Below are 27,912 nucleotides of genomic sequence, written 5' to 3'. Positions count from 1 at the left end.
GCAGGAACAGCAGGGTAGCTAGAGAGTGAGGGAGGTAAGTATGCATTCTGTAATTGTTGTACTGCATGGATAGGCAGTACAAAGTTTTCTATCCCATCCCCCCCCCAAAAAAAAAAAAAAGTTCAAATTTATTTACTAGACAATTCCATAACTCTTATAATGGTAAAGCCTTATTTTTTTATAGTATATATATTAAATAGGTCCAAATAATATTTTCATGCAGCTACAGTATACTGTAACATGCTAAAATGCCTTTAGCTGCCACTAGAGGGCACACTGTGCAGGGATTATGACAGCTTTCATTGAGCTTCATAAGACATTTAGATGCAGTGAGTGGTGGCTCAAAGTATCACATCCTTCAACTGTTTTTTTTTTTATTTTTACAAAGTGCTCAAAAAGGAGATTCTAGGCACAAGATCCCTTTCCTGCTCAACCCTAAAGCATACATTTGACAAAGATTGTGCATCTTGTACAGCTCCAGTACTTACAGTACTTTTTAGACAATATAAACCTGTTACATACCATAGCCCAATGTTACTTTAAATAATGTAACAAATTACCAAAATGTCTACTTACATTGTGTTTTTTTGTTTTGTTTTTGGCACATTTTTGTGTTGCAAAAGAGGGGTCTGTGGAGCCTCAGTTACCAGTCTCAAAACACAGGAATATTTTTGTGTTATTTTTTATTTTTTGTGCATATTTTTATGTTTTATGTTGCATGCTGTGGGATTGGTGTTCTTTTAAATGTCTTATAGGCTTCTTTATATGACTTACAAAAAAATAAAAAAAATAGCCCCAGAAATGCTTAATGATAGGTTCCCTTTAAAAGTACAATGTATAACTTGTGACTGTCACAAACATTACCATCAATTCTAAATAACATTGTACTGATTTGTTTTCATATAGTTCTGCATAGTGTGTCTTGTTGGCTGTCAGTTGTGTGTATGTGAGTGTACATCTGAGTGTCTATGAGCTGTATGACACACCAGGAAGCTGTGCCTAGGATGTGGTGTAACATGTAATAGTGCTCCAGTCTCCACCTTCAGCTGTAACTGTGAGCACAACTGTCCTGAGGCTGCAGGAGAACAGAACAAAGGTTTCTTATAGAGGGACAAGTGATAGCCAAGGGGAAAGTCCATACTGCAGAGACACACACAGGAGTCAGGCTCTAGGAACACTAATGGATAAATATATTCTATCATTTCTCCTGCTGCTGCTGACCATCTCAGGTAAGAATCTATAGGATATCGTGTTTCGGGTCATGTAAGATATGTTCTATTTTTCATAATGGTTTATGAGTAGGAAGTTGTTCATAAATGTAAACTGGTTCAGAAGCAATCACATGAAGTCAGATGTAATAGGAAAAGATGAAAAGATGAACATCTCTTGACATATAATGACGGAGATTCAAGAAAAATGTGTAAAATTAAAATGTGAAAATGTGTTTGAATTTGAAGTAAAACGTGTTCAGTGTAAGTGATACCTTTTTTAGTAGAAGGCTGACAGTAGGAAAGTTGCATCAATGTGGACATCGCCCTAGTGTTTGATTATCTCCGCTAACATATTTGGGATTGAAAACACCGGAAAGGCTATGTTGAGGCAGTGTTCACACATTATCATTTTGCTGCTATCTTTTTGGATAGCTGTCTTTTGAGGCTAGGTTCACACCATGTAAAAATGACGTCTGTATTTTATAATAACGATCTTCTTCGTGCTTTTTAAAAAATAGCGGTTGTTATTTTTCGCACTGGCATCTGTTATTATAAAAGACGGCTGTCATTTTCCAGAGTGTGCACCTAGTCTGAAGCTAAAGGATATTTGTCTATTGATAATTATGACCACATATAATCACAATCATTTTTTTGCAGCTGTAATTGTCAAAAGACAGTTGTCCAAAAAGACAGCTGCAAAATGACATTGTGTGAACATAGCTTTGAGATGTTATTAAATTCAAAAAGCTGCCAAAAGCTTTGTAAAAGCAATATATATATATATATATATATATATATATATATATATATATATATGAGAGAGAGAGAGCTAAGTATGTAGTTGTGAGTCTCTTTTCATAACGCAGCATGCTGTGGGTGCATTTTTCTCCTATAAACATAGACGTTTCCGTCTGCTTCAAAAAGTGCTTTAGAAACAAGGAAAGAAAAAAATAAAAAAAAAAACCATGAGGCTGAGGACTGAACAATTTATGCCACTAAAAATGGCAAAATTACAGCATGGCATTTTTCTTTTTCATAAAAAAAAACAGCCCCCCCCCCCTTTTTTCAACAGAAAACCTGGGATCAAATGATGAAAGAATAACATGCTTTGTACTGAAAAAAAAAAAACCCCACAAGGGATAAAACGTCAGATATATAAAAATGCCTATTGTAATTTGCACTAAAATTAGTAAATGCCAGCTAAAAGAGTCAGAAAAGAACTTGAAAAAATGGGCGAAAAACTACTGACAGACTGTGCTAAAGTTGTGGCTAAGGGAACCTTTAAAAAGAATAAGGCTTCTGTCACATACTGCAGCTTCTATAGAATACTGCTGCTACAGTTTTTTAGCCAAAGTCAGAAGCGGATCCAGCAGGAAGCACAGAATCCCAAACACTGAAACGTAATGTGTGCAATTTCATCAGTGTGTGAACATAGCCTTTCTGTGTTTTCAATCGACTCCTGGGTTTGGTTGCAAAATACTGACCAAAATACTGAGCAAAATACTGTGTGGGAACATAGCCTAAAACACCATGTAATACATCAGGCCAGGCTCTTGCTGACCAGATATATTTTTATACTTACTGACTTTTGAGAAGGGACATCATGGAGTTACCTAAGGGTGCACACATACCACACATTTTCCCTATGCCTTACCTATTTATAGGCTTACACTGCTGTGGCTTCGGCCCAGGCCCAGATTACGGGTGTCTGGGGTAAAAAGCCGATAAAGGGGTTGTGCAGTCTAAATGGGCATTTTATGATGCTGCTGAGGCTGCTAAACAGTGCTGATATCCTTACCCATCCCGCTTACCACAAATGCTAGTTCCCCGGCTGTCTGCTGTCCACTGCTGTCATCATCTTCTGAACTTTTGCTGACATATCATGTGGACAGGAAATAACCACTCAGCATACTGTAAATGGTCATTTTCTGTTCACACAGCACGTCTGCAGAACATCAGAAAATGCATTGCACTGATTTTTCAATATGTTTTCAATATGTTGTAGGTGGTTTCCTAAGCGTACTACCCAGGTAAAGTAACTCTCAAATGTCACACCAAGTACTGGGAGCTGTGATTTCCACTCCAGCCACTAGGTGTCTCACTCCCCCTGTGCACAGCTGCAGTTTATGTGTAAAGGTTCAGCTATGTTGTTGTGTATTGCCTAACTTTATCTGTGTTCTACACTCTATACACTACTACCCTCTCTCATCTACACTTTCTGAGAGACAACCCTATATAAGTTAGGGGCTTCCTGTAAGTTGGGGAGTTCTGGTTCAGTGCAGCCAGAAGTCAGGAGTGTGCGTTCTTCACCAAAAAGAGACAACAGCAATTATGCACTGCTAGACCTTAGTAGTGGGGCAACTGGGAAACAGGACAACCCTTGCCAACGCCGTGGATCTTATTCTATAATATATTCTATATATTTCTGGCCAATTTCTAATTGATTTCAGTGAGGTGCGTTAATTTTACCTCAAAATTACAGCCGTATTTTACATCTACTACACAGTGTGTGAGCATAGCACAATAAAGGTGTAAAACATGGACATATTTTGCATGCAATATTGTGCCCCATTAAAGTGGTATTCCAAGAAAAATTAACTTGTCTTCTATCCACAGAGTGCTTACTCGGCTTTCTCTGGCACCTCCTTATGAATGGATAGAGCCACGGGTCTCATGCCATACCTGCAACTCTATTCATAACACAAAAGCCAGCGGCTGATACGGATATTACCGGGGGTTCGGAGGTCTGACCCCCGTGATCTCATACTTGTCCCCTATATTGTGGATAGGGGGCAAGTAAATTTTTCTTGGAATACCCCTTTAAAGTATCAGGCTTTACACTTTAGTATTTTGGTCACAATTTTTTCCATCAAAACCAGGAGTGGGTTGAAAACACCGAGGGGGGCATTTATCAAAATTACCGCAGGGGTGTACGCCAGGGAGAAGACGGAGATTTGCCCCCTCTCCCTGGCGTATGCCTGCCATATTCCCTGCTTGCTTGATGGGCGGGCAGGGGGGCTTAAGGTAGGCGCGGCAAGGTGGGGAGGAGGTGTGGCCTCCTCCTGCTCCTCATTTATCATGATTTACACCTGCTCATGATTCGAATCAACACCTGCTGTAAGCAGGTGTAGATTTGGTACAACCGTCATTTGCATAAACTGTGCGCATTTTGGTGCCAAAATGACTGACGTCCAAAGAAGGCCACAAAACAGTCAAAAAAGACATTGTATGAACATAGCCAAACTTTGCAAATATTTCCATTATACATTTTGGCTTCAAATACTGAAAGTACTGACCAAAATACTGTGTGTTAACATATCCTAAGGCTTGTTCCCACACAGTATTTTTGGTCAGTATTTTGCAACCAAAATCGGGAGTGGAAAACAAAGAAAAGTTATGTTCACACATAGTATTTTGGCCGTATTTCTGTCAGTATTTTGGTCAGCATTTCTGTCAGGATTTGTGGCCAAATCAGGAGTGCAACTGACAGAGAAAAACTATAATGGAAAGATTTGCGCAGTTTGGCTATGTTCCCATGATGGTTTTTCTTGTCCGTTTATCATTCAAAAATGATGTCTGTTATTTTCCGGTTTGGCTGCCCGTCAGTGCAATGACTGTTGTTGGTACATTATTTTAGTTTAGGTAGACTAATTGGCCTTTGGTTGTGTCTTTAAAGAGGATGTACCACCAGGTACATCCTCTTTAACCTGACCCACGGATTGAATGGCGTTGTCACAGGGAAGCCAGCGTATTTCAAACCGCGGGCCGGTTCCCGTGTACGGTGCCGTTCTATGCACCAGAACCGGCCGGTGCTCAAGCACAGGAGGTAGGCCGGCCCGCCCCCAGTGGGAGGGAATTCCCTCCCCTGTATGACACGGCTCCCTTAGAATGAATGGAGACGCATCATACAGGGGAGGGAATTCCCTCCCACTGGGGGCGGCCCGGCCCAATGTCGCTCACGGGAACCGGGCCGCAGATCTAAAAGCTGACCGCGGCACCGGCTTCACCGTGACAGCGCCGTTCGATCCGTGGGTCAGGTTAAAGAGGATGTACCTGGTGGTATATCCTCTTTAATTGAAAAGTCCATTGTATGTGAACAACTACAAAATAACGTCCAGTGTTTGCAAAAGACATCTGAAAACAATTGTCATGAACATTATGCAATTTATTCAAGCCAATTAAAATGATGCAAATACGGACCTTTTTTTATTTTATTTTTTACTTAGTGTAAACATAGCCTTTCTATTTTTTCAACCCACTCCTGGTTTTAGTGAAAAAAATACTAACCAAAACACTGAGCAAACATAGGCTATGTTTACACTGCTTTAAAAAAAAAAGGCATCAATTATTATTGAATTATAATTGAAATTAATGGGCTATGCTATGTTCACGTCCATCATTTCACGTTTTGACCCCCATCATTACAATGACAGCTGTTGGCACATTATTCTAGTTCAGGTGGACTGATTGCCCTTTGTCTTTAATAGGAAAGTCCATTGAATGAAATAGTAAAAACAGTAAAAGGACGGTGAAAAAAGAAAAACTGTGTGTGAACAACTAAAAAATAATGTCCGTTGTTTGCAATAGATGTCCGCAAACAAACAATGGACGTTGTTTGCACGTACGTCAAATTAATGTTCCTGACAGTTGCTCGAGGATTTTTTGCAAAAAACGGACGTTATTTTTAGTTGTTCACACAGTTTTTTTTACTGTCCTTTCACTGTCTTTACTATTAGATTCAACCAACAGCCATCATTGCAATAATGGGCATCATTTTGAGAGGGAAAAAACAAACAGAAAAAACATAGCCATAAGGTGCAAAGCTTTCCATTAGGCTGGACTCTGCATTTTTGGGAGAAAACAATAAAAACGTCAATATTAGTGATAATAGCTAATGGCTAATGGATAGCTTAAAGTCAAAGTCTCCTAAAAGTCAATAAGGAAATATAACAATTTTAGCATTTTCCCATAGAAACGTTGGCATTTTTCATGCATACACTCCTATGCCAGAACGCCTATATGCATATTGGTGTCCCCCCAGTTCTTCAATAGAAAGTCTGGCATTACATGATAAAGAATCACATCACTTGTACTGGGAAAAAAACACAAGGATAAAATGCCAGAGATAAAAACGCCTAAAGTAAGTTACACCAAAATGAGAAAATGCCAGAAAAACGACTAGAAAAAAATGCCAAGAAGCATGAAAAACAGCACAGTAGAAAATGGTGTGTAAGACGACTGTTTTTACTACACTGCAGTCATTTAACAGCAAATAATGATTGTTATTGTACAAACAATAGCCGTCGTTATAATATAACAGAGCTGCTGCTTTGTGCTGAAGATAAAGAAATCTATTTCTGAGCTGTTCTCTCCGTCTCAACTTTGAACTTTGAACAAGTCCCTGGCAGGCTGTATCTGCAACTTTGCATCTTCTTTGTAATGCCGGGAGGATTGCTGTGTGTTGCTGATGATCTCACTCACTTTAACTTTGCTAGAAAGTTGCAGATAAAGCCTGCCAGGGAAACTGTTTATATCAGCCGTCTCAGATAGGAGGAAGGAGGATGGGGAGATGGAGAGAGCAGCTCACACACAGCTTTCCGTAGTCTCACCATGAGCAGCAACATATGAAATACCCCATTGAATAATATTTGATCTCCCTAAGGCTATGTTCACACTACGTATATGTCTGGCCGCATATTTTTCACGGCCGGACATATACGTGTAAAGCTCCGGCCGGAATTTACGCAAGTTGCGGCCGGCTACGTACGGTCCGTGAACTTACGCCCGTAAGCTACGTACACTTCCCGAGCAGCATACGTAGTGATCTGACAGCAGTCTTTTACTGGGATATCTTCGCCTAGCCCCGGACACCCCACAGAACCTTTTGGATCGGCACAAAAAGGTGTAAAAATGAAGAAATCACCACTACGTACGGGACCGCATGTTACGCTACGGCCGTAAGTTACAGCATTTCCGTCCCGAAACAATGGTCTGGTTAATTTTTTACGGCGCCCCGTACGATCCGGGCGTAAGTTCGTACGTAGTGTGAACTGTGCGGCCGTAGATCGTATACTTTCCATTGTACGCAAACTACGTAAATCTCCGTCCGCTTATTCATGGAGCGCACTACGGCCGTAAACTTACGTAGTGTGAACGTAGCCTAACTGTGTGATAAAATCATTAACCTACAACATGCTGCATTTTTTTTTTGTAACCTACCACCGATCCCTAAAAAACACCGCAAGTGAAGAGAATCATGAGAAAAAGAAAACATTGTAGATAGAAGGGGAGATTTATCAAAGAGTGTAAAACAAAGACTGGTGTAAACTGCCCACAGCAGCCAATCACAGCTCAGCTTTTATCTCTAGTAAAATGAAAGATGAGCTGTGATTGGTTGCTGTGGGCAATTTACGCCAGTCTATATTTTATACCCTTTGATAAATCTGGGCCATAGTGTTTTACATTTCCCTATTAATTTATTAATTTAGATTTATCAATCATGGTGTAAAGTGAAACTGGCTCAGTTGCCCCCGGCAACCAATCAGATTCCACCTGTCATTTTCCACAGAGTCTGTGAGGGATGAAAGGTGGAATCTGATTGGTTGCTAGGGGCAGCTGAGTCAGTTTCACTTTACACCATGCTTGATAAATCTCCCTATGTGAACAGCGACCGTAGAAAATAGTCTATGCTCACAGTGTAAAGTACAGCTCCTGGACGCTCTTTACACTGTGGTCAATGTTAAATTGGAGTGTGGGCATACCCGAATATAATATTAATACACCCGAATGATATATATATATATATACAGTGGTACCTTTGTTTAAGAGTAACTTGGTTTAAGAGCATTTTGGTTTAAGAGCTCACAGTTTTTCAAAATTGTGACTTGGTTTGAGAGCATTGCTTTGGTTTAAGAGCTCCCTGTACTGGGTGGGAGGAGGAGGGGGGAGGGGCACGGTCTGCATAGCGGGATCTACAGCCCTGTACTCTGACCCAGGAAGTCTCCCTCACCTTCCAAATCATAGCAGATCCACTTCAGGCTGGGGCTTGCATCAGGGGACAGGACTGTGGAGGTAATCTCTCCATAGCTGTAACCCCTCTCTTCCCGGACAGAGAGTGCTGCATGTATGTGCCCACATCTGCCCTGCTCATTCCTTCATGCTCCCTGCAGTCTCTGTCAGCCCTTGTGTTTCCCATCCTCTCCATTACTGTACAGTAACTTATAATATCACAGATTCTGCTGTTTCTGAATGTTTGTTTCATTAGTTTTACATGTTATTCTGAATAATAAATCATTATTTTTGGGGTGTGGAACCAATTGTCTGCATTTCTATGATTTCTTATGGGAAAATGTGCTTTGGTTTAAGAGTGGATTTGGATTACAAGCGCCGTCCCGGAACGAATTATGCTCGTAATCCAAGGCACCACTGTATATATATATATATATATATATATATATATATATATATATATATATATATATATATATATACCCGAATGTGCCCGCATTCTGATTAAAATCCAATGATGTTTATCAGGCAGATACTACAGTGTCTGCGGAGTAAATGTGTAAGACAGTGACCACTGTTTGACGCAGCCGTATCAAACAACGGCCGATCTTTTTACACCATCTAAACATGGCCAAAGGCTATGTTCACACATAGTATTTTGGCCAGTATTTATGTCAGTTTTTTGGTCAGTATTTGTAGCCAAAATCAGAAGTAAACAGAGAAAAAGTATAATGAAAAGAGTTGCATATTTTTGGTTTTTAACCTAGTCCTGGGTTTGGTTGGAAAAATACTGACCAAAAGACTGACAGAAATACTATTTGTGAACATAGTCTTAGGCTTTATTAACACATCTGCCATCACAGATTATCTTATTGCCCATTGGTTTCACAGATCCGCAATCCTTTCCGTAAATAAATAGGACATGCCCTATTGTGGATGGTGATTTGCTAATAGAAGTCTAGGGGATCCGTGTTTTTTGCGGACATCATGGATCAAATATGGGCAAGCTAGTTAAATTTTACTTTACCAGTTCAATTTTATTACTAAAACCGTACAATTTTAGCGGATGTGGATGCACTTCTGATGCAATCGCGGATCATGTTTCACAGATCACAGAGTAAAAATAGGTTCTATATAGGGAATCGTGTAATTCAAGGATTTTTTTCAACTTATGATGGTCTAGGAGAGGAGAAACGCCACAAAATCTGAAAGAAAAGTTATAGCTAGAGTATGTGAAGATTTTCAAAAAAACTGCCAAAGACACAAAAAAACATTGCTGCAGGGTGAAAAAATACAAATAAAAAGGTATGGAGGTGTTGATTCTCATATTTCTCTGCTGACTCACAGCTAAGATATGGTTAAATGGATTGTCTAGCCAAAATTTATTTCTTTCAAATCAACTGGTGTCAGAAAGTTATATAGATTTGTAATTTACTTCTATAAAAAAAATCTCAAGTCTTCCAATACTTATCAGCTGCAGGAAATGTTGTTTTATTTTCATTGTGACACTGTGCTTTCTGCTGACATCTCTCGCCCACAAGAACTCTCTATAGAAGGAGAGGCTTACTATGGGAATCCCTATAGAAAACCTCTCCTACTTTGGAGAGTTCTTGCCTTGGCCAGAGAAGTCAGCAGAGAGCACTGTGAAAATAAAACAACATTTCCTGCATGACATACAGCAGCTGATAAGTATGGGAAGAATTTTCAATAAAGGTAAATTACAAATCTATATAACTTTCTGTCACCAGTTGATTAGAAAGAAAAAGATTTTCGCTGGAAAACCCAGTTAAAAGAATTTTTTATGATGGAGGGGGTGGTATTTCTTTAGAAGACCAGTGTGTATAAATGTTCTCCTAGGCTGCATTCACACGTCCATAAGGCTTTCAGTAGCTGTGGACCTATAGCTACGAACACTACTTCATCTATTACGGCCCCACAATACTTACAGGTATGTGAATAGGGCCATTCCAATGACGCGTGAATGAGGCCTTAGGCGGCTTGATACAGACACAATGTTTTTGTAAAAAAAAATGTCATTCTAGCCATATTGAACTAAAAAATAAAACAGGAAAAAACAAGGGCACCGGCGCCTCGTGTCTTACTGTGGCAGACTCAAACCAGACAAAGAGTGAACAATTGCACTCACCTAATAGCCCCTTGGGCTGTAAGCATATCACCCCACTGGGGTATCCAGAATTCCGTATGGAGAAGGTAGCAAAGGAAGCTGAGGACTGCAGCCAGATGTATCGTGAACGGGATGCTCCCAAACAGGGGCCCGTATTGGAGTAAATGGAAAAGAAAAAAACTTCGATACTTGTAAACAGCGCTGTCCCAGAAAATGTCCAAGGCTACACCAAAGTGGTCACTTTGGCCACTTTGGTGTAGCCTTGGACATTTTCTGGGACAGCGCTGTTTACAAGTATCGAAGTTTTTTTCTTTTCCATTTATTCTAGCCATATGGCATTTTTTAGGCCTAAATTGCCGCAGCAGATGTCTGGTTTTGTAGTCTTGGAAGACTAGTAAGGCTACTTTGAGCTGGGGGTCCTATCCAATTAGTATTGTACTCTAACTTCTTTGGAGTTGGTGGCGATAATCTTTGAAGAACAACCTCTACTAACGGCTTTAGCTATTCCCCTATTGCACCCTCAATTAACCCCATGGGGGCCACATTGATGTCACAATGTACCCCTTCCTTGCTGGGATGGGTACAGTGCAGGGGAGGGGCTATTGATACTCACCCCAACGTCTTCTATCTTCAGAAGAGCCTAGCACACTAGCACACTGAGATACAAGTGTGCAAGGCTCTGCTTCTTCAAAGATGGAGCTGCTGAATCAGTGGCTAGGCTGACGATGCTCCAGCAGGAGCTCAGCCAATCAGTGGCTGAAGCAGTGTCCCTGCTCAGCCGCTGATCAGAAGAAGACCATGAAGAACGCCATTAAAAACTGCCATATGCATAAGCTATGGCTTTTTAAGTGGAGCCGAAGACTTCCATTGAAGTCTATGGGAGAAAAACACCAAACCCTCAGCCTGTTGCATTTAGCAAAAACTGCCACAGAGCCGCAAAAACACCAGAGAGGAGAGAAAAATGGCACAAAAAAAATGCCATGTGTGCAAGGGAAATCGTAAAATTCCATGGACTGATTGCTGGCGTTTGTTTTTTTTTGTTTTTTTTTTGGGGGGGGGGGGGGACCATAGAGCCTTCATTGGCGTTTTTACAGAAAAAAGAGGCAGTGTGAAAGCAGCCTTATAAACCTGTAATTCTTTCTTCCATCCAGGAGCTGTGACTGCTAATACACTGGTTAATGGAGCTCTCGGAGGATCTGTACATTTTGATGTGTCTGTGCCAAGCCAAGCCAATGGACTTATTTCATGGAGTTTTAAAGGTGTTCCTGCTGCACTACTCAATCCAGGTTCATCTCCTCAATACTTTAGTGTGTGTGTAGGAAGATGCACAATGTATGGAAATGGTTCCCTGATACTAAACAATCTCACATCCAGCGATGAGGGGACATATATTATAAGTGCATTAACTTCTGCTGGAAATGTGCAGTTTACAGACACCTATGATCTCAGAGTCTTTGGTAAGTCAGACATTTGTTATTTGTTATTAGTGTATTGTGTTATGTTAGTATACTGTATATTTGATCGCTTGATTTATTATGCTGTTTTGTGAAAAAAGAGAATTTACTACTTTGAATGCGCCACACTTCTTCTGCATAAATCAATTACATGTCAACTTCTGTTTCTACACTACTTGGGTGACACTTTTTGGACAGATACATAGGGACAGGCTACAGGAATTAAAAATGACAGGCTACAAATTAACTAATGATAATGTCTTGTTTCTGTTGGCACAAGCTTTTGGCACAAGCTACACAAAGCAATACGAGGTGTAAATGGCTCTGCCTTTTACACTTGGATAGGGTAATACATGAAGAGCGGCCCAAATTTACTAACAAAATACACCTTGCATGATGTTTAGCAAGCAGTAGTAACTTCCACCCATTGTTGAAAATTATCTGAGAAAAAAGCATCAAAACTATTGCAAAAAATTATAATCTCTGTTGGACACTTTTTATCACTTTGTAGCCAATTTTAAAAGCTGTCTAGAAAACAGGTTATAGCCAAGTAGAATTGTAAAATGTGTGAGACTGGTTATTTTTCATTATTTTGGTGCAAAAATATGGCATAAAGTAATCAAAGAGAGGAGATAAGGAAGAAAAAGTGTATAAGATAGCGAAAACCATACTGTGAACACTTTTATGATAACTTCATTACAGTATCTGCCCGTCTAGACTAGGTACTTACTTAAAGGGGTTTTCCTGCATTAGGCAGATTTTAATATCTTGCTGCTGTTATTTAGAAAACAATTTAGAGCCTGTACGTACCTTTCTGCACTACTTCAGTGCCCTCCTCTTGTGTCTCTGGTGTCTGCTCCTGATGCAAGGGAAAATAATTAATTTGTAAGGGAGTCATATTAGACAACCTTTTTTATGTAGTCATCTCATTGATCAAGTAAACCAGGGATGTGTGGTGTAATGGCAATGGGGCACTGATAAAGCATTAGTGAGTGTGAACTGGACTTTGCCTGGTTTCTGTAAGCTTACAGTTCCTCATATCACTGCCCATTTGTACTCTTTTAGCTGATGGAGTAAAATAGGAATTGTAGAGCAATGAGCGCTGCAGTTTCCTGTTCTTGCAGGATTTACAAAGCATGGCTGTGCCAACTGTACCAAACCGAGAATCTTCAATCTGGTTAAAAATAAGGTGGAGACCCTGAATGGGAGATGTCACTTTATGTTCATATACTGTGTTGTATAGTGATTGGTCATATAGGTCTACCTGTCATAATTATTAAATTTCTGCAAACCCTGGGAGTATGAACCCAGACCTAAGGACTTGTCTGTTGTCGTGTTTATACTGCAGCAGTGCGCCACCAGTGGCATGTAGCAGATGGTTTATTACTAGGGTTATTTTTGTTTTGTTTTGTTTTTTCGATTTTTTTTTTAAACTCAAGAATAGTTCTAACTAAGAAATACAAGAACACGCAAAGCGATTGCATATAAAAACACAAATAAAGGAAAAAGGCACGAGATCCCGCACATACAGTCATGGCCAAAAGTTTTGAGAATGATACAAATATAAATTTTTACAAAGTCTACGGCTTCAGTTTTTAAAATGGCAATTTGCATATACTCCAGAATGTTATAAAGAGTAATCAGCTTAACAGCAATTACTTACAAAGTCAATATTTGCCTAGAAAATGAACTTTATCTCCCAAAACACATTTCAACATCATTGCAGCCCTGCCTTAAAAGGACCAGCTAACATCGTTTCAGTGATTGCTCCATTAACACAGGTGTGGGTGTTGATGAGGACAGGGCTGGAGATCAATCTGTCATGATTAAGTAATAATGACACCAGTGGACACTTTAAAAGGAGGCTGGTGCTTGGCATCTTTGTTTCTCTTCTGTTAACCATGGTGATCTCTAAAGAAACATGTGCAGTCATCATTGCACTGCACAAAAATGGCCTAACAGGTAAGAGTATCGCAGCTAGAAAGATTGCACCTCAGTCAACAATCTATCACATTATCAAGAACTTCAAGGAGAGAGGTTCCATTGTCCAGGCGGAGACTCTTGGAGCAAGGCCTGGTCTCAAGGAGGGCAGCAAAGAAGCCACTTCTCTCCAGAAAAAACATCAGGGACAGACTGATATTCTGCAAAAGGTACAGGGAGGGGACTGCTGAGGACTGGGGTAAAGACATTTTCTCTGATAAATCCCCTTTCCGATTGTTTGGGACATCTGGAAAACAGCTTATTCGGAGAAGATGAGGTGAGCGCTACCACCAGTCTTGTCTCATGCCAACTGTAAAGCATCCTGAATCCATTCATGTGTGGGGTTGCTTCTCAGCCAAGGGAATCGTCTTTCTCACAGTCTTGCCTAAAACACAGCCATGAATAAAGAATGGTACCAGAATGTCCTCCAAGAGCAACTTCTCCCAACCGTCCAAGAGCAGTTTGGCGATTAACAATGCTTTTTCCTGCATGATGGAGCACCTTGCCATAAAGCAAAGGGGATAACTAAATGGCTCAGGGAACAAAACATAGAGATTTTGGGTCCATGGCCTGGAAACTCCCCAGATCTTAATCCTATTGAGAACTTGTGGTCAATAATCAAGAGACGGATGGACAAACAAAAACCAACAAATGCTGCCAAAATGCAAGCATTGATTGTGCAAGAATGGACTGCTATAAGTCAGGATTTGGTCCAGAAGTTGATTGACAGCAGCCAGGGAGAATTGCAGAGGTCCTGAAGAAGGGTCAACACTGCAAATATTGACTTGCTGCATTAACTCATTCTGTCAGTATAAGCTTTTGTTACTCATAATATGATTGCAATTATATTTCTGTATGTGATAAAAAACATCTGACAAACACATATAAAAACCAGAGGGCAGCAGATCATGTGAAAATATAATATTTGTGTCATTCTCAAAACGTTTGGCCATGACTGTACAGTATTAGGCCATGTTCACACAACGTATATGATGTATACATCATGGCCGTTGTTGCAATTTGCAACAACGCTCGTGATTTATACAACACATATGTTCTTTTGAAATGAAAGGAATCCTGGCCGGCCGTTTTGTGATCCGGCCGGGTAACAGAACAGCCGGTGTTATACTAAGTGGGAACATGGCATAGGTAGGGGTGTACACAGTATAAGGCTATGTTCACACTACGTAAAACTACGGCCGTAGTTTTGCGGGGTGGGACATAGCTTTATTTTTAATGGGATCCCGGACGGAGCATACACACATCGAACACGCTCCGGCCTGGATCCCATGCGGCGCCGGAAAAAACTGACAGGTCAGTTTTCTGCGGTCGAAATTCAGTGAATTCCGGACCCAGAAAGACCTGTCAGTGCACACAGTGAAGCAAGCGGCTTCGGCCTCTTGCTTCACTGTGTGCTATTGGAAGCTCTGATACGGGCGCGCGCTGATGCGCCCGCATCAGAGCTCCGCGGCTGGAAAGATCACCCGGCCGGTACTTAAGTACCAGCCGGGATGATACGGCCGGTTGTTCACGTAGTGTGAACATAGCCTAATAGTTTAGTCAACATAATCAAACTTTAATTAAAGAAGTGAATCTATGAAGACTCAAGGAGCCATGGTACAAACCATTTGGATACTGCTACAGTCAAAATTGAGTTAACAAGAATATTAACAAGATATGATTGCAAATCCATAAGAGGTGTATAAAAGAGGATGCAAGCACCCTGGACGTCCTCCCTTCCTGAGGAAGTATAATTAGCATTACTCTCCATATGTACAATAAATTATCTTTATAGGTATCTCATCACCTATGAAATAAAGGAAGAATAAAAGGGAAGAAGTTCAAGAGAAAGAGGAAAAAGAAAGAAGTAGTGGGGATTCAATCCAGACAGACTCAGGAGTCTAGTGCACATTGAGAGGGAGATGGTTCCTCGAACAGTGTCCCGGATGCTCCAGAGCAACACCTGTAACCTTGGATACTCAAATATGTGAGAAAAAGAAAATGCTATGGGGTGTAAAGGCCATAATGGGGAAAGAGAACAACTCAGGCAGAAATACTCCTATACCTAGGGAAAGATACCAATTCCTTCCAGTTAAACCATGTCTTTCTGTATTTATCAAGCTCCTTACATGATGTGATTAGCCGTTCCTCCACATCTTGAATATAAGTAACTTCTATGACCCATTCCTCCAATGACGGGGCTCAGGGGATCTCCAGTGTCTCGTGATAACTGTTTTAGTAGCTTGTAATAAGTGCTGTGTCAGGGAAACATAAATAGGAGAGCGGCGTCCTCAGGGGTACTGGGGATGACCACCCCTGTGATCTCAGATATCAACTGGAGTATCGTAAACCAAAAAGGTACTCCACCAGGTATGTGCCATAGTGTCAACTTCAGTGTTGCATCTCTAGCACAGAGACCGCTGGATACCATCCATGGTGGGACGATAGCAATTTCCCCAGGCTTTAGTAGCTATTGTAGTTTTATTGGTCAAGAAGAAGCATTTGGCCCATTTCTTATTAAGTTCCTGTTTCTACTTTCCGCAATAGGCAGGAGAGGCTGAGACCTGTTCAACATCAGCAGGCCATAGATGGTAGACCTTGCATAGGAGGGGCAGGTAGAGGCCAAGTGAGCGGTGTAACTGCTTGCAACGAGAGACATTGGAGTAAAAATGGCGTAACTGGAGGTATGCAATATGGCCACGGTGTATGACTATGTTCTTTTTTATAATGGAAGAGAGCAGCATGAGGGCTCCATTGAACAATACATGCGTGAACCTAAGGGGTGTTGATTTTGCTTAACCCAAAAAAGATGAAGTGGAGGCACCCAGTAGAAATTCAGGATGGTCATTGATTGGGTTTGTGCCAGGGGGACCTAGATATTCTATCGAATGCCTTTTCGGCATTGAGTGTTAAGTTAAGATCATAAGTGGGCTCTTTTGGAGCCTGGCTTGATGCATTATATCCATTGTTTTAATTGTATAATGTCTGGCTTCCCTCCCTGGCACAATAAGATTGTGCATGAAAGTGTTAAGTCTGTTAGCGAAGAGCTTGGAGTAAATCGAAGAGAAATTTTCATTCTGCTGCGAGTATCTAAACCGCATTCTCCCTTAACCCCCCGCAGCGGCCCAGTGAAAAAATTAGCAGTCTGTGTTCTGGCCTGCTTCTGTGACTCCCGGCATCCTGACGTCTCGTTCAACCAATCAGTGGCTGCGGCTGGGACACGCTCTGATTGGCTGGGCGGGAGAGCAGGAAGCCGTGATTGAGGACAGCTAATGTATGCACCAGCATTGTGTGGGTTAAAAGGGCGGGTGATTTACAGATTTTATTGCGATCCGTCCTGTGTGAAGCTGCCTTACTTGTCTGTGTCTTCATTCTGCTCTAAAATTGCTTCATTTCACCAGTGGACTAGGCAGGGCTTCTTTACAGTTGGGCCCTCTTTCCAGCCAGGAATGGGCCCAATTGCTGTGAAGCCCCACCCAGTTGACACTATTAAGTGATGACATGAAGTGAGAGTAAAGGGGATGATACTTTAAGCTGTGCTGTTGACTCCCAAGAACTTGTCATCGGATTTTGTAGTGGTTTTCGGTCAGTTTCCAAGTGACTTTTGATGGTATAGGAAACTGTCCAATTCTTGTCCTAGAAGTAGTTGTAATGCAGTCTGTTTCAACACTGGTTATATACATTCATGGGGGTTAAAAGTACTTGGCGAACGTTGAGACACCTGTAGGAATAGTTGCAACCGATATCAAACCATCATTTGCTTTATGTACTGATGTCTGCCCTAAAAATCAGGAATTATTTTATTTGTATGTTATAACTTACTTTTGAAACTTTGAACCATTTCACATTATGTGCTGTACTAGGAACACCAAGGAAATGCAGAAATCAATGGTGGGCATTTATCAAGGGCTTTGCGATAATTTTTAGTTGAATAATACTGGTTCTATTTATGAACCAGTATTTAACAGGCGAATATTTTTTAGATGCAACTTTTTTTAATTTACTGTATTTCCCGACGGATAAGACGACTTTTTAACCCCGAAAAAACGGTGGGGGGGGGGGGGGGGGCTCAAAAGCAGGGCTGCGATCAGTCAGGGGTTAACTTTTACCGGCGTATAAGGCGAACCCCTGACAATCTGATTAAAAGTCAGGGGTCGTCTTATACACCCAGTCGCCTTATACGCCGGAAAATACGGTACCTTTTTTGAGTATTCACCAAGAAATTCAAATACAGTGGTACCTTGGTTTAAGAGTAACTTGGTTTAAGAGTGTTTTGGTTTAAGAGCTCACAGTTTTCCAAAATTGTGACTTGGTTTAAGAGCATCGCTTTGGTTTAAGAGCTCCCTGTACTGGGTGGGAGCGTGAGTTAGGGAGGGGCATGGTCTGCATAGCGGGGTCTACAGCACTGTACTCTGACCCAGGAAGTCTCCCTCACCTTCCAAATCATAGCAGATCCACTTCAGGATGGGGCTTGCATCCGGGGACAGGACTGTGCAGGTAATCTCTTCATAGCTGTAACCCCTGTCTCCTCGGACAGAGGGAATACTGTGCCCACATATTCCCATGCTGAACAAACACCCCTTCCCCATTGCTGTCATGTGACCTCTGACAGCTTTCCTGCTTCCCTATTCTAGCCCATTGTACTACGCTACTGCATTATTGGGATCTGCAGTTCCATCCTGTATCTACAAACAGCTGCTGTGTTATCAGGGTTATGCAGTTACTATACATTATACTCCACATGCTGATTGTTATACTGTACAGTAACTTATAATATCACAGATTCTGCTGTTTCTGAATGTTTGTTTCATCTGTTTTACATGTTATTCAGAATAATAAATCATTATTTTTGGGGTGTGGAACCAATTATCTGCATTTCAATGATTTCTTATGGGAAAATGTGCTTTGGTTTAAGAGTGGATTTGGATTACAAGCACAGTCCCAGAACCAATTATGCTCGTAATCCAAGGCACCACTGTAATTTGGGATTTGCACCCAATTTTTCCTTTGCGACTTTTTTTAAAAGTCTCACAAACTGGTGCAGGCCTACGTCTGGTCAGTATCAGGTGAATATGTTTGCGCAGTTTCTTGCAAATATTCGTAGAATATTCTGAGAATATTCTATTCACAAATTTATGAAAAGTTTTTTGAATTAGTCATATTTGGCTAAACAAAAACAAAACGTAAAAGTTTTTAGAGTAAAAAAAAAAGACGAATACTCTTACGCATGTTTTAGACTCAATAGTAAATGTCCCCCAATGTGTTCTAAAACTTTTAAATGGTAGTGTATGTTAAAGGGGTATACACATCTCAACTATCAAGTCATCAATTATATATTTATGCAAATACAATAATTTAGCAGACTTGTCTCCATCTCCTGATATGCTCCTTTTTTTCTCCCATTGTTGACAGCTCCCTGTCTGGGTTTCCTACCAACACTCTGCTCTAAAAGCAGTGACCTGTCTGGGGTATATAGCTTTAATAACAATGTCTAGACATATAGAGAGACATTTATAAAGAATACAGCCGGGGCATATGCCAGGGAGCAGGCGCAGAGTTGCCACTTTTCCCTGGTGTACGCCTGCCGTGTCCCCCGCTCGCCTGACGGGCGGGCAGGGGGGTTTTAAGGCGGGCGGCAATGCGGGGAGGAGGCGTGGCCTCTCCCTGTGCCGCATTTATCATGATTTACGCCTGCTCACAGACGTAAATCATGATCCAAATCATGACCTGCTGGAATCAATGGGAGAGAATGTGCAGCCCATCAGGCAAAAGGAGACAAGGTTGCTAAATGAATATATTTGCAAAAATATTTAACTTGAGTCCTACAAGTATAACTATTTTATTTGTGATGGGAATATCCCCTTTAATACACTGAAATATTGTGCGATAATGCTAGTGCGGTGTACTGTAATATACTGAGGGTCTGTTTCTGGGTGGTGTAGTGCAACTTTAGGGCTCACCTTCTGTAACCTTCCTGTCACAGTGGGGTCAGAGGGTGCCGGGGCCCTTCTCCTCTCAGCATATACACAGGGGAATATCTTTAATAAAAGTCTTTACACAGTAGCAGTGCAAGTATATGGAATCTTTACTTGAAGAATAACTATGTACAATCTAATACATGAATATATATTGGCTTGATCAGAGTCCTTAGCTTCAGGGGGGGTTACCTTGGTTTCTATAACTTGGACTTGGACTTGGTAGGTAGATAGGATTACAGGAATAGAGTAGACAGACCTGTTCCAGGAACTTTGAGGTTTCCAGCCTTTATAAGGTGCGTGTGAATAGGTACTTGAAGTTACTGAAAAGACTTGACGCCGTCAACGCCGACTAGCAAGCAGGAGGAAGACGCATGGACACACTGACTTGGAAGCCAGGAAGATGTGGACGGTGAATGGGAGACCCTCTATCACTTCACCAATCCGACAGCAGACACTAATAAGTACAGAGAATGTCCTGCTGAGACTCGTATTAATCCTTATAGCTGCCTGGAAACAGGTTAGGGGGCTGAACCTCAAGCCTGACAGGATTATTGAGGTGATGCAGGGAGGTTAGATGTGACCCTGGCAATGCCAGACTACCGACTGTCAAGACCCGAACAGCCCTCTGGGTAGAAGTTGGGCAGAGCTAGCTTACCCCTGGCCAATAACTAGAGTCTGATAGGTTGCAGGAAGAGCACTGATCAAGCTCAACACTTGTTTACAAATATATAAATTGACCAATCAATATTCTCCTAGTAATAACACTTGTACCTGTACCACTAGAGGTCAATACATAACAGCATCAAACAAATACATGACAGAATACAATGCTCATTTAATACATTACCCCAAAAGAGGCCAGGAAGAGACACAAATACATAGGCCCTAATACAGACAGCCCGGGGTTGTCAATGGCAACAATATACCTCCAGACGCCTGACAATATATACCAGACTGGGCCATTACACTAGTAAGAGGGGGCTGTTCAATAGTATGCCATTGCATAGCTTTGATCAGTGAGATTGGCGCTGTGCTATTATTGAGGCAAACTCTATTGCAAATTGCCAACTTGACAGCCCAGACAGCCCTCTGTCTGTCAGGGAAACTGATCGGGAGTGGACCCATGCAGTTACACTGCAGGGGTTCTGGTTGGTCAGTTACAGGTATCACGCCCGTCATTGACACTTTTAAAGGGAACCATTCACCCCGTGGCCCCCGGCAGAAACTGACATACAGTGACATAAAGGTCAATATACTTACCACATCGCTCCCGGTCCCGTCCCGGATCCCGTTGTTGACACGGAGAAATTGCCGATTCTTCTTCTCCCGCCCATTATGGTAATGAGCTGAGATGAGTCCAACGTCCATAGGAAACGACGGACGAGTCCAACTTATTCATGAGGTCCTCTTCTCGTCGCCGCCCATCCACGCCTCCTGGAACTTGATTGACGTCTTCAGTCTTCAGTCTTCTGACGAATTCCCGCGCAGGCGCCGTTGCGATGGTCTCGTCACCTCTCTGTGCCTGCGCGGTAAACAGGATACGTGTTCGAGGCAATCGGCGCACGCGCAGTAAACAGTGAAGCTGCGGAGCGGCTTCAATTGTGAACTGCGCATGCGCCGAAAACGACTGTCACGGCGCCTGCGCGGGATCCGGCGAGAAGAAAGAAGACGAGGAGGAAGAGGACCCGGCGTCAATCAAGTGTCGGAGGCGGGGAGAAGGCTGGACTTCGGACCCGGCGGCGCTCATTACCATAATGGGCGCGAGAAGAAGAATCGCCGATTTCTCCGTGTCAACAACAGGATTCGGGACGGGATCGGGAGCGATGTGGTAAGTATATTGACCTTTATGTCACTGTATGTCAGTTTCTGCCTGGGGCCAGGGGGTGAATGGTTCCCTTTAAATACCATGATTGCAGTATCACGGCATGAGGTTAATGGCGGACAGCAGCAAGATTGTGAACTGCTGCTCACACTAAAGCCATGTCGCCCACATTAAAAACCCTTTACGGGTGTCTTTACACCTAGCGACTCGGGTAGGTCATGGCAGATCACTTTCACTACATACACGCAGCAGTCTGTATGTAATTCTGTTGGCCCCTTAACCCCTTCAGCTGCCGCCCGGCTCCTGCTCCGCTCCCGCTCTGTATACATTAACCTGTCCTCGCATCACAGGTCCTGGCGTACTGGTCTCCCACCCGGCCAATTAGTGTGTTGCCCTGCCGCAGCCACTGATTGGCCGGGCGGGAGAGCAGTACGCCGGGACCCGTGCAGCGAGGAGAGGTAATGTATACAGCGGAGTGGGAGCGAGAGCCGGGCGGGAGCTGAAGGGGTATGTAGCGAAAGTGATCTGCCAGGACCTACCCGACTCACAGCGTAAATTCGCTAGGTGTGAAGGCACCCTACATCAGAAACGTACAACTACACGGGAATCAGCAATTGGAACATATATATGCCTATGGCTGACGTGATGGGGTTTCCGAAACGTTAACATATTTAATACCTGATTGTCATAAATGAAATAAAAAAACACATAAGTAGTTTTCTCCAGTAAGCTTCTCCAGGGTCCGGGAAGTAACAAAATGGTTCTTTGTTCCAGAGCGAGTGTGGACTAGAATCCTATACTTTATACCTATTACAGTGGTACCTTGGTTTAAGAGTAACTTGGTTTAAGAGTGCTTTGGTTTAAGAGCTCACAGTTTTTCAAAATTGTGACTTGGTTTAAGAGCATTGCTTTGGTTTAAGAGCTTCCTGTACTGGGTGGGAGGGGGAGTAGAGGAAGGGCATGGTCTGCATAGCAGGGTCTACAGCACTGTACTCTGACCCAGGAAGTCTCCCTCACCTTCCAAATCATAGCAGATCCACTTCAGGCTGGGGCTTACATCAGGGGACAGGATGGTGGAGGTAATCTCTTCATAGCTGTAACCCCTCTCTCCCCGGACAGAGAGTGCTGCATGTATGTGTCCACATCTGCCCTGCTCATTCCTTCCTACTCCCTGCAGTCTCTGTCAGTCCTTGTGTTTCCCATCCTCTCTATTACTGTACAGTAACTTATAATATCACATATTCTGCTGTTTCTAAATGTTGGTTTCATTTGTTTTACATGTTAATCAGAATAATAAATCTTATTATTTTTGGGATGTGGAACCATTTGTCTGCATTTCTATGACTTCTTATTGGAAAATTTGCTTTGGTATAAGAGTGGATTTGGATTACAAGCACGGACCCGGAACGAATTATGCTCGTAATCCAAGGCACCACTGTATGTAAAACTGATTCCCCCTAAGGGTACATACTCACTGGGCGGATCCGCAGTGAGTTTCTCGCTGCAGATCCCTGCCCAGTACACCCTATGGGCAGACAAACTCGCAGCAGAATGCACATCCAGCTGCAAGTTTGTCTGCAGTCCACCCCGGCCACCGAAGCCTATACATCACCGGGTCCCCGCTCCGGCTTGTTTCGGGGGTTCCCGGCACGTCCCGCTCGGCCAATCAGTGCGCTGCCCCACCGCAGCGCACTGATTGGCTGAGCAAGACGTGAAGACACCGGGAGCCCCGAAGCAAGCCGGAGCGGGGACCCGGTGATGTATAGGCTTCGGCGGCCGGGGGGTTAACTGGGCGGGCTGCGGACAAACTCGCAGCGGGATGTGCATCCTGCTGCGATTTTGTCTGCACACAGTGGGTACAGGGCAGGGATCCGCAGCGGGTCTCGCTGCAAATCCGCAGTGAGAAACTCGCTGTGGATCCGCCCAGTGAGTGTGTACCCTTAGAGTTAATTCACAAACAACCAGCTGGAACTTTATGCAACTTAATATCAGTTCTGCACATCTGAATGGGGATATTACAGCATTAATTAAGAGAAGCATTAATGTTATGTGTGTATTTTTTTTATAGCTAATCTCACTGGTCCTGTTCTCCGCTACGCCACTGGTACCAACAATCCCCCTATAAGTGGCAACAATGCGACCCTTTGGTGTGATGCTGGGAATCAGACTGTGACTACTTACTCTTTCTCCAAGGATCAGAAGATGATCTGCTCTGGTTCTCAACCACCCTGCAGGGGGCAATACCTGGACTTCACCCCAATATCTGAGAGTGACAGTGGATCCCACACCTGCACCATCCAGAACCCTGTCAGCTCAGCCACCAGCAACTCCCTGAATGTGACTGTATACGGTAAGAACATTGTAATATTAAGTAAAATGGGATGTGTTCTATTCTAGGAGACATAAGATAACTATGACATCAATATGAGAAACAACATATGAAGCTGAGACTCCTAAAATGTTACAATATACACAATAGGACTGAAGAAATATATCATTTAATCTCAAATTGGATGACGATTGCATATACAAAGGGCCTCCTTCCATAGAGTAGTCATCTGTGTCTTTCAATTCCATTTCAATATTGATTATTGGTGGTGGTGGTTTGGGGGGGGGGGGGGGTTATTTTACAGCCAAAACTGTTTTAAACGGCTAAAATACACATAAATAGTTACAGAGGGATATCGATGCTATCAGGTGGCTAAAAAGGTTCAGATGAATCCTTGCTTCCATGATGGGTGAATAAAACAATGGTGTTGTTTTTTTGTTGTTTTGTTTGTTTTTATGTGGATTTGCAGTGCTGCTACCTGTACTAATGTCTGGACTGGTTTCAAGGTTCTTGGGTCAAGTTCCCAAAGCTTTGCACCTCCTTGTATCTTATTACTGTGCTGCTCCATATATGTTTACATAATTTCTTAAATAGTTATTATAACCTTTCTGTTTCTTTCTATTCTGTATTTTAGCTTCAGTCTCTAATGTCACAGCAATAAGTAATATAACAGGACTTGTCTGGCCTGGATTGGATTCAGTGTCTCTCCGATGTTCGGCTCGTGGTACAGACGTCAGCTACTCATGGAGTCTACGAGGGGCAGCAATATCTGGAGACCGATTCCATCTTAGTGACAATAACTTCACACTCACTATCAGCCCCGTCTACCCCACTGACAATGGACCTTTCACATGTACAGCTAAAAATTTAGTAAGCAACCAAAGCAGTGACGTGACTCTGGCCCTGGCCTGTAAGTAACGCTTATACATCTGTATATATCTGTAACTAGACTATCTCATACTCCTATGTGTAATCCATACAGAAGAGTTTATAGATGTCTTGTTTAAGAAATTTTCAATGTCCTGTTAGGGGAAAATTTTGTGTTAGTAGAGAGATTCCTTGCATAGGCCCCTTATCTAAGCAGGGGGGTATAAAGATTATCTCCTATTCTGGAGGACCTGTCACAGCCATACATTACATATGGCCTGAAATGGTCAAAAAAAAAGAAGTTGTGGGAACATACTGTACCTGCATTCTGCTTTTTTAACATTTTCCTCCTGGGCTGCCATAGATCACACACTGCATTCTTTTCAGTGTAAATGACAACAAAATACTGTAGGTTTACAAAGAGCGAAGAGAGAAGAGAGGAAGGCTAGAAGGGACCATGCGTTTCTATCATTCACCTTTCTATCTATCATCTCCAGGACTCTTTAAAGTGTCATTGTCGTATTTTTTTTCTCCAGAAATTAATAGTCCAGGCGTTTTTAAGAAACGTTGTAATTGGGTTTATTAGCCGAAAAATGCATTTTTATCATGAAAAAGCAGTTTGAAGCTCTCCCCCCTGTCTTCATGGCTTGCTTATGTAAAGGGGAGGAGTGGAGAGAGATGAGGCACCAAAACAGGACAACAAAGAGTTAATCTACAAGTACATCACCCTCTATCTCCTCAAACAGTCAGCACTGACCTCTCTGACCTCTGAATACCGGCTTTCACCCAGCTCCATGTTGTGTAATCCTTTGTTCTCTGCTCTCTGCTGACGACTAACTCCCTCCTCCCCCCTCCCCCTCCCCTCTCTATAGAACAGACAGGGTTGTGTTTGATGCAACAAGTCACAATTTCCTGATATTTTGCAGTGAATGGAAAAGAGGAGGGAGGGGGCTGGGAAAAGTCTTTTTGAATGGACTATTGATTTCAGAAAAATATATATACATATATATATATATATATATATATATATATATATACACACACACGACAGTGACTCTTTAAAGGGTCTGTCATTATAAGAAAATTGCTTCAATGCAAAAAAAGATTCTCTCATTGATTATTACACATTGATAAAAAAAAACGTATTTTTATTTTTGAAAGTTTATTATATTAAGTTTTGAAAACACATAATATGGAGAGACCCACATACAGCTCCTCTATAGCGAAACAGCAAATGGTCAGAGCTTCACTTATTGCTCCTCATATTCATCTCTGGTCCGTTCACAGCTCCAGTCTCCAGTCCAGTCAACCTGACCAGTGAAACTTTAGGAGCGCTCTGGGCCGGACAGGACTCAGCATCTCTCCATTGTACAGCTCAGGGATCGGCCATCACCTTCTCCTGGAGAATAAATGGAAATCTAGTCTCCTCTATCCCTCCATATACAATTACTCAGAGTATTTCTCCTCCAAGCTCCAATCTCACCATCAGTCCTGTCTCCAAGAACGACACCGGACCCATCACCTGTACAGCATCCAACCGGGCAAATAGTGTGACCAGCAATGCAGCCAACCTCAATATCAACTGTAAGTAACATGTAGAAACAACTGTATCATCTATCTATCTATCTATCTATCTATCTATCTATCTATCTCCTATCTATCTATCTATCTATCTATCTATCTATCTCCTATCTATCTATCTATCTATCTATCTATCTATCTATCTATGTATCTATCTATCTATCTATCTATCTCCTATCTATCTATCTATCTATCTATCTATCTATCTATCTATCTATCTATCTATCTCCTATCTATCTATCTATCTATCTATGTATCTATCTATCTATCTATCTATCTATCTATCTATCTATCTATCTATCTATCTATCTATCCCCTATCTATCTATCTATCTATCTATATCCCATCTATCTATCTATCTATCTATCTCCTATCTATCTATCTATCTATCTATCTATCTATCTATCTATCTATCTATTCTTAGTAATTTCAGCAGCACAGGAAAAATACGGGTGCCAGGCAAATACTCCAACCACGAGTCCACAGTATATATGTAAAGTAGCTTGACGGCACTCCAGATAAGGTGAAAAAAAAGGTTTACATTTATTCACAAAGTGCACAGCACAGCATACAAAGTAATAAGACAACGTTTCTGTGGCGTCTCTCCACCATTTTCAAGCCTGGCGGTGGCGAGAGGCCACAGAAACGTTGTCTTATTACTTTGTATGCTGTGCACTTTGTGAATAAATGTAAACCTTTTTTTCACCTTATCTGGAGTGCCGTCAAGCTACTTTACATATCTATCTATCTATCTATCTATCTCCTATCTCCTATCTATCTATCTATCTATCTATCTATCTATCTATCTATCTATCTATCTATCTATCTCCTATCTATCTATATCTATCTATCTATCTATCTATCTATCTATCTATCTATCTCCTATCTATCTATCTATCTATCTCCTATCTATCTATATCTATCTATCTATCTATCTCCTATCTATCTATCTATTCTCTATCTATCTATCTATCTATCTATCTATCTATGTAAAGATGTTCCGCAGCACACCAGCATACGTGTAAAAGGTGATTTATTCCAAAAAAATACAGAGAAGTACAAAAGATGCGACGTTTCGACCTCCTCACGAGATCATTATCAAGCATGCTTGATAATGATCTCGTGAGGAGGTCAAAACGTCGCATCTTTTGTACTTTTTGAAGGCCCCGGGCTGTTCACCAAGCCTGGGCCCCCCCACCCCACTGTAACTATGGCAGCACTAGCCTGGCGTTCATAGTACGGGATAGATAATGTCCTGATGTCCTGATTTATGCAAAATTGCCAAAAAAAACTGTGATTTTTTGCAAATCATGGTGGAAGTGTAGCCAGGAGACAGTACACCACTGAAAGTATAAGTCTTTTTGGGTGGTCATGGGCCCCCCAGGAGCTCAGGGCCCCGGGCTGCCGCCCGAAACGCCCCTATTATAATCCATTACTGCCTTACACGGAGCGATAATCAGCCGAAACGCCCTGATTCGGCCGATTATCTCTCTGTGTAATAGGGCCCTTATCCTCACATGCTCAGCCTCCACTGACAGCTTTATAGATAGCTGAGTA

At 42.0% G+C, this 27,912-nt stretch overlaps 2 protein-coding genes across 3 annotated transcripts in view; one reads left to right on the top strand and one right to left on the bottom strand.

Annotated features, from left to right (window-relative positions):
- LOC138769420 (carcinoembryonic antigen-related cell adhesion molecule 1-like) overlaps positions 1-12,713 on the bottom strand; it is an 86,864-nt gene extending 74,151 nt beyond the window's left edge. The window contains exon 1 of the mRNA XM_069947877.1: positions 12,609-12,713. Coding sequence (XP_069803978.1) covers positions 12,609-12,696 — 88 coding nt within the window. The 5' untranslated portion in view covers positions 12,697-12,713. The remainder of the gene's footprint in view (positions 1-12,608) is intronic.
- Positions 1,024-27,912, top strand: part of LOC138769422 (carcinoembryonic antigen-related cell adhesion molecule 1-like) — a 42,693-nt gene continuing 15,804 nt past the window's right edge. For both annotated transcript variants that reach the window (XM_069947880.1, XM_069947881.1), the window contains exons 1-5: positions 1,024-1,229; positions 11,496-11,801; positions 23,647-23,928; positions 24,542-24,817; positions 26,062-26,358. In XM_069947880.1, the coding sequence (XP_069803981.1) occupies positions 1,181-1,229; positions 11,496-11,801; positions 23,647-23,928; positions 24,542-24,817; positions 26,062-26,358 (1,210 nt within the window). In that variant the 5' untranslated portion in view covers positions 1,024-1,180. The remainder of the gene's footprint in view (positions 1,230-11,495; positions 11,802-23,646; positions 23,929-24,541; positions 24,818-26,061; positions 26,359-27,912) is intronic.

Source organism: Dendropsophus ebraccatus, chromosome 12 (assembly GCF_027789765.1).
Source record: "Dendropsophus ebraccatus isolate aDenEbr1 chromosome 12, aDenEbr1.pat, whole genome shotgun sequence".
Classification (NCBI taxonomy): domain Eukaryota; kingdom Metazoa; phylum Chordata; class Amphibia; order Anura; family Hylidae; genus Dendropsophus; species Dendropsophus ebraccatus.
This window is presented reverse-complemented; position numbering and strand designations above follow the sequence as displayed.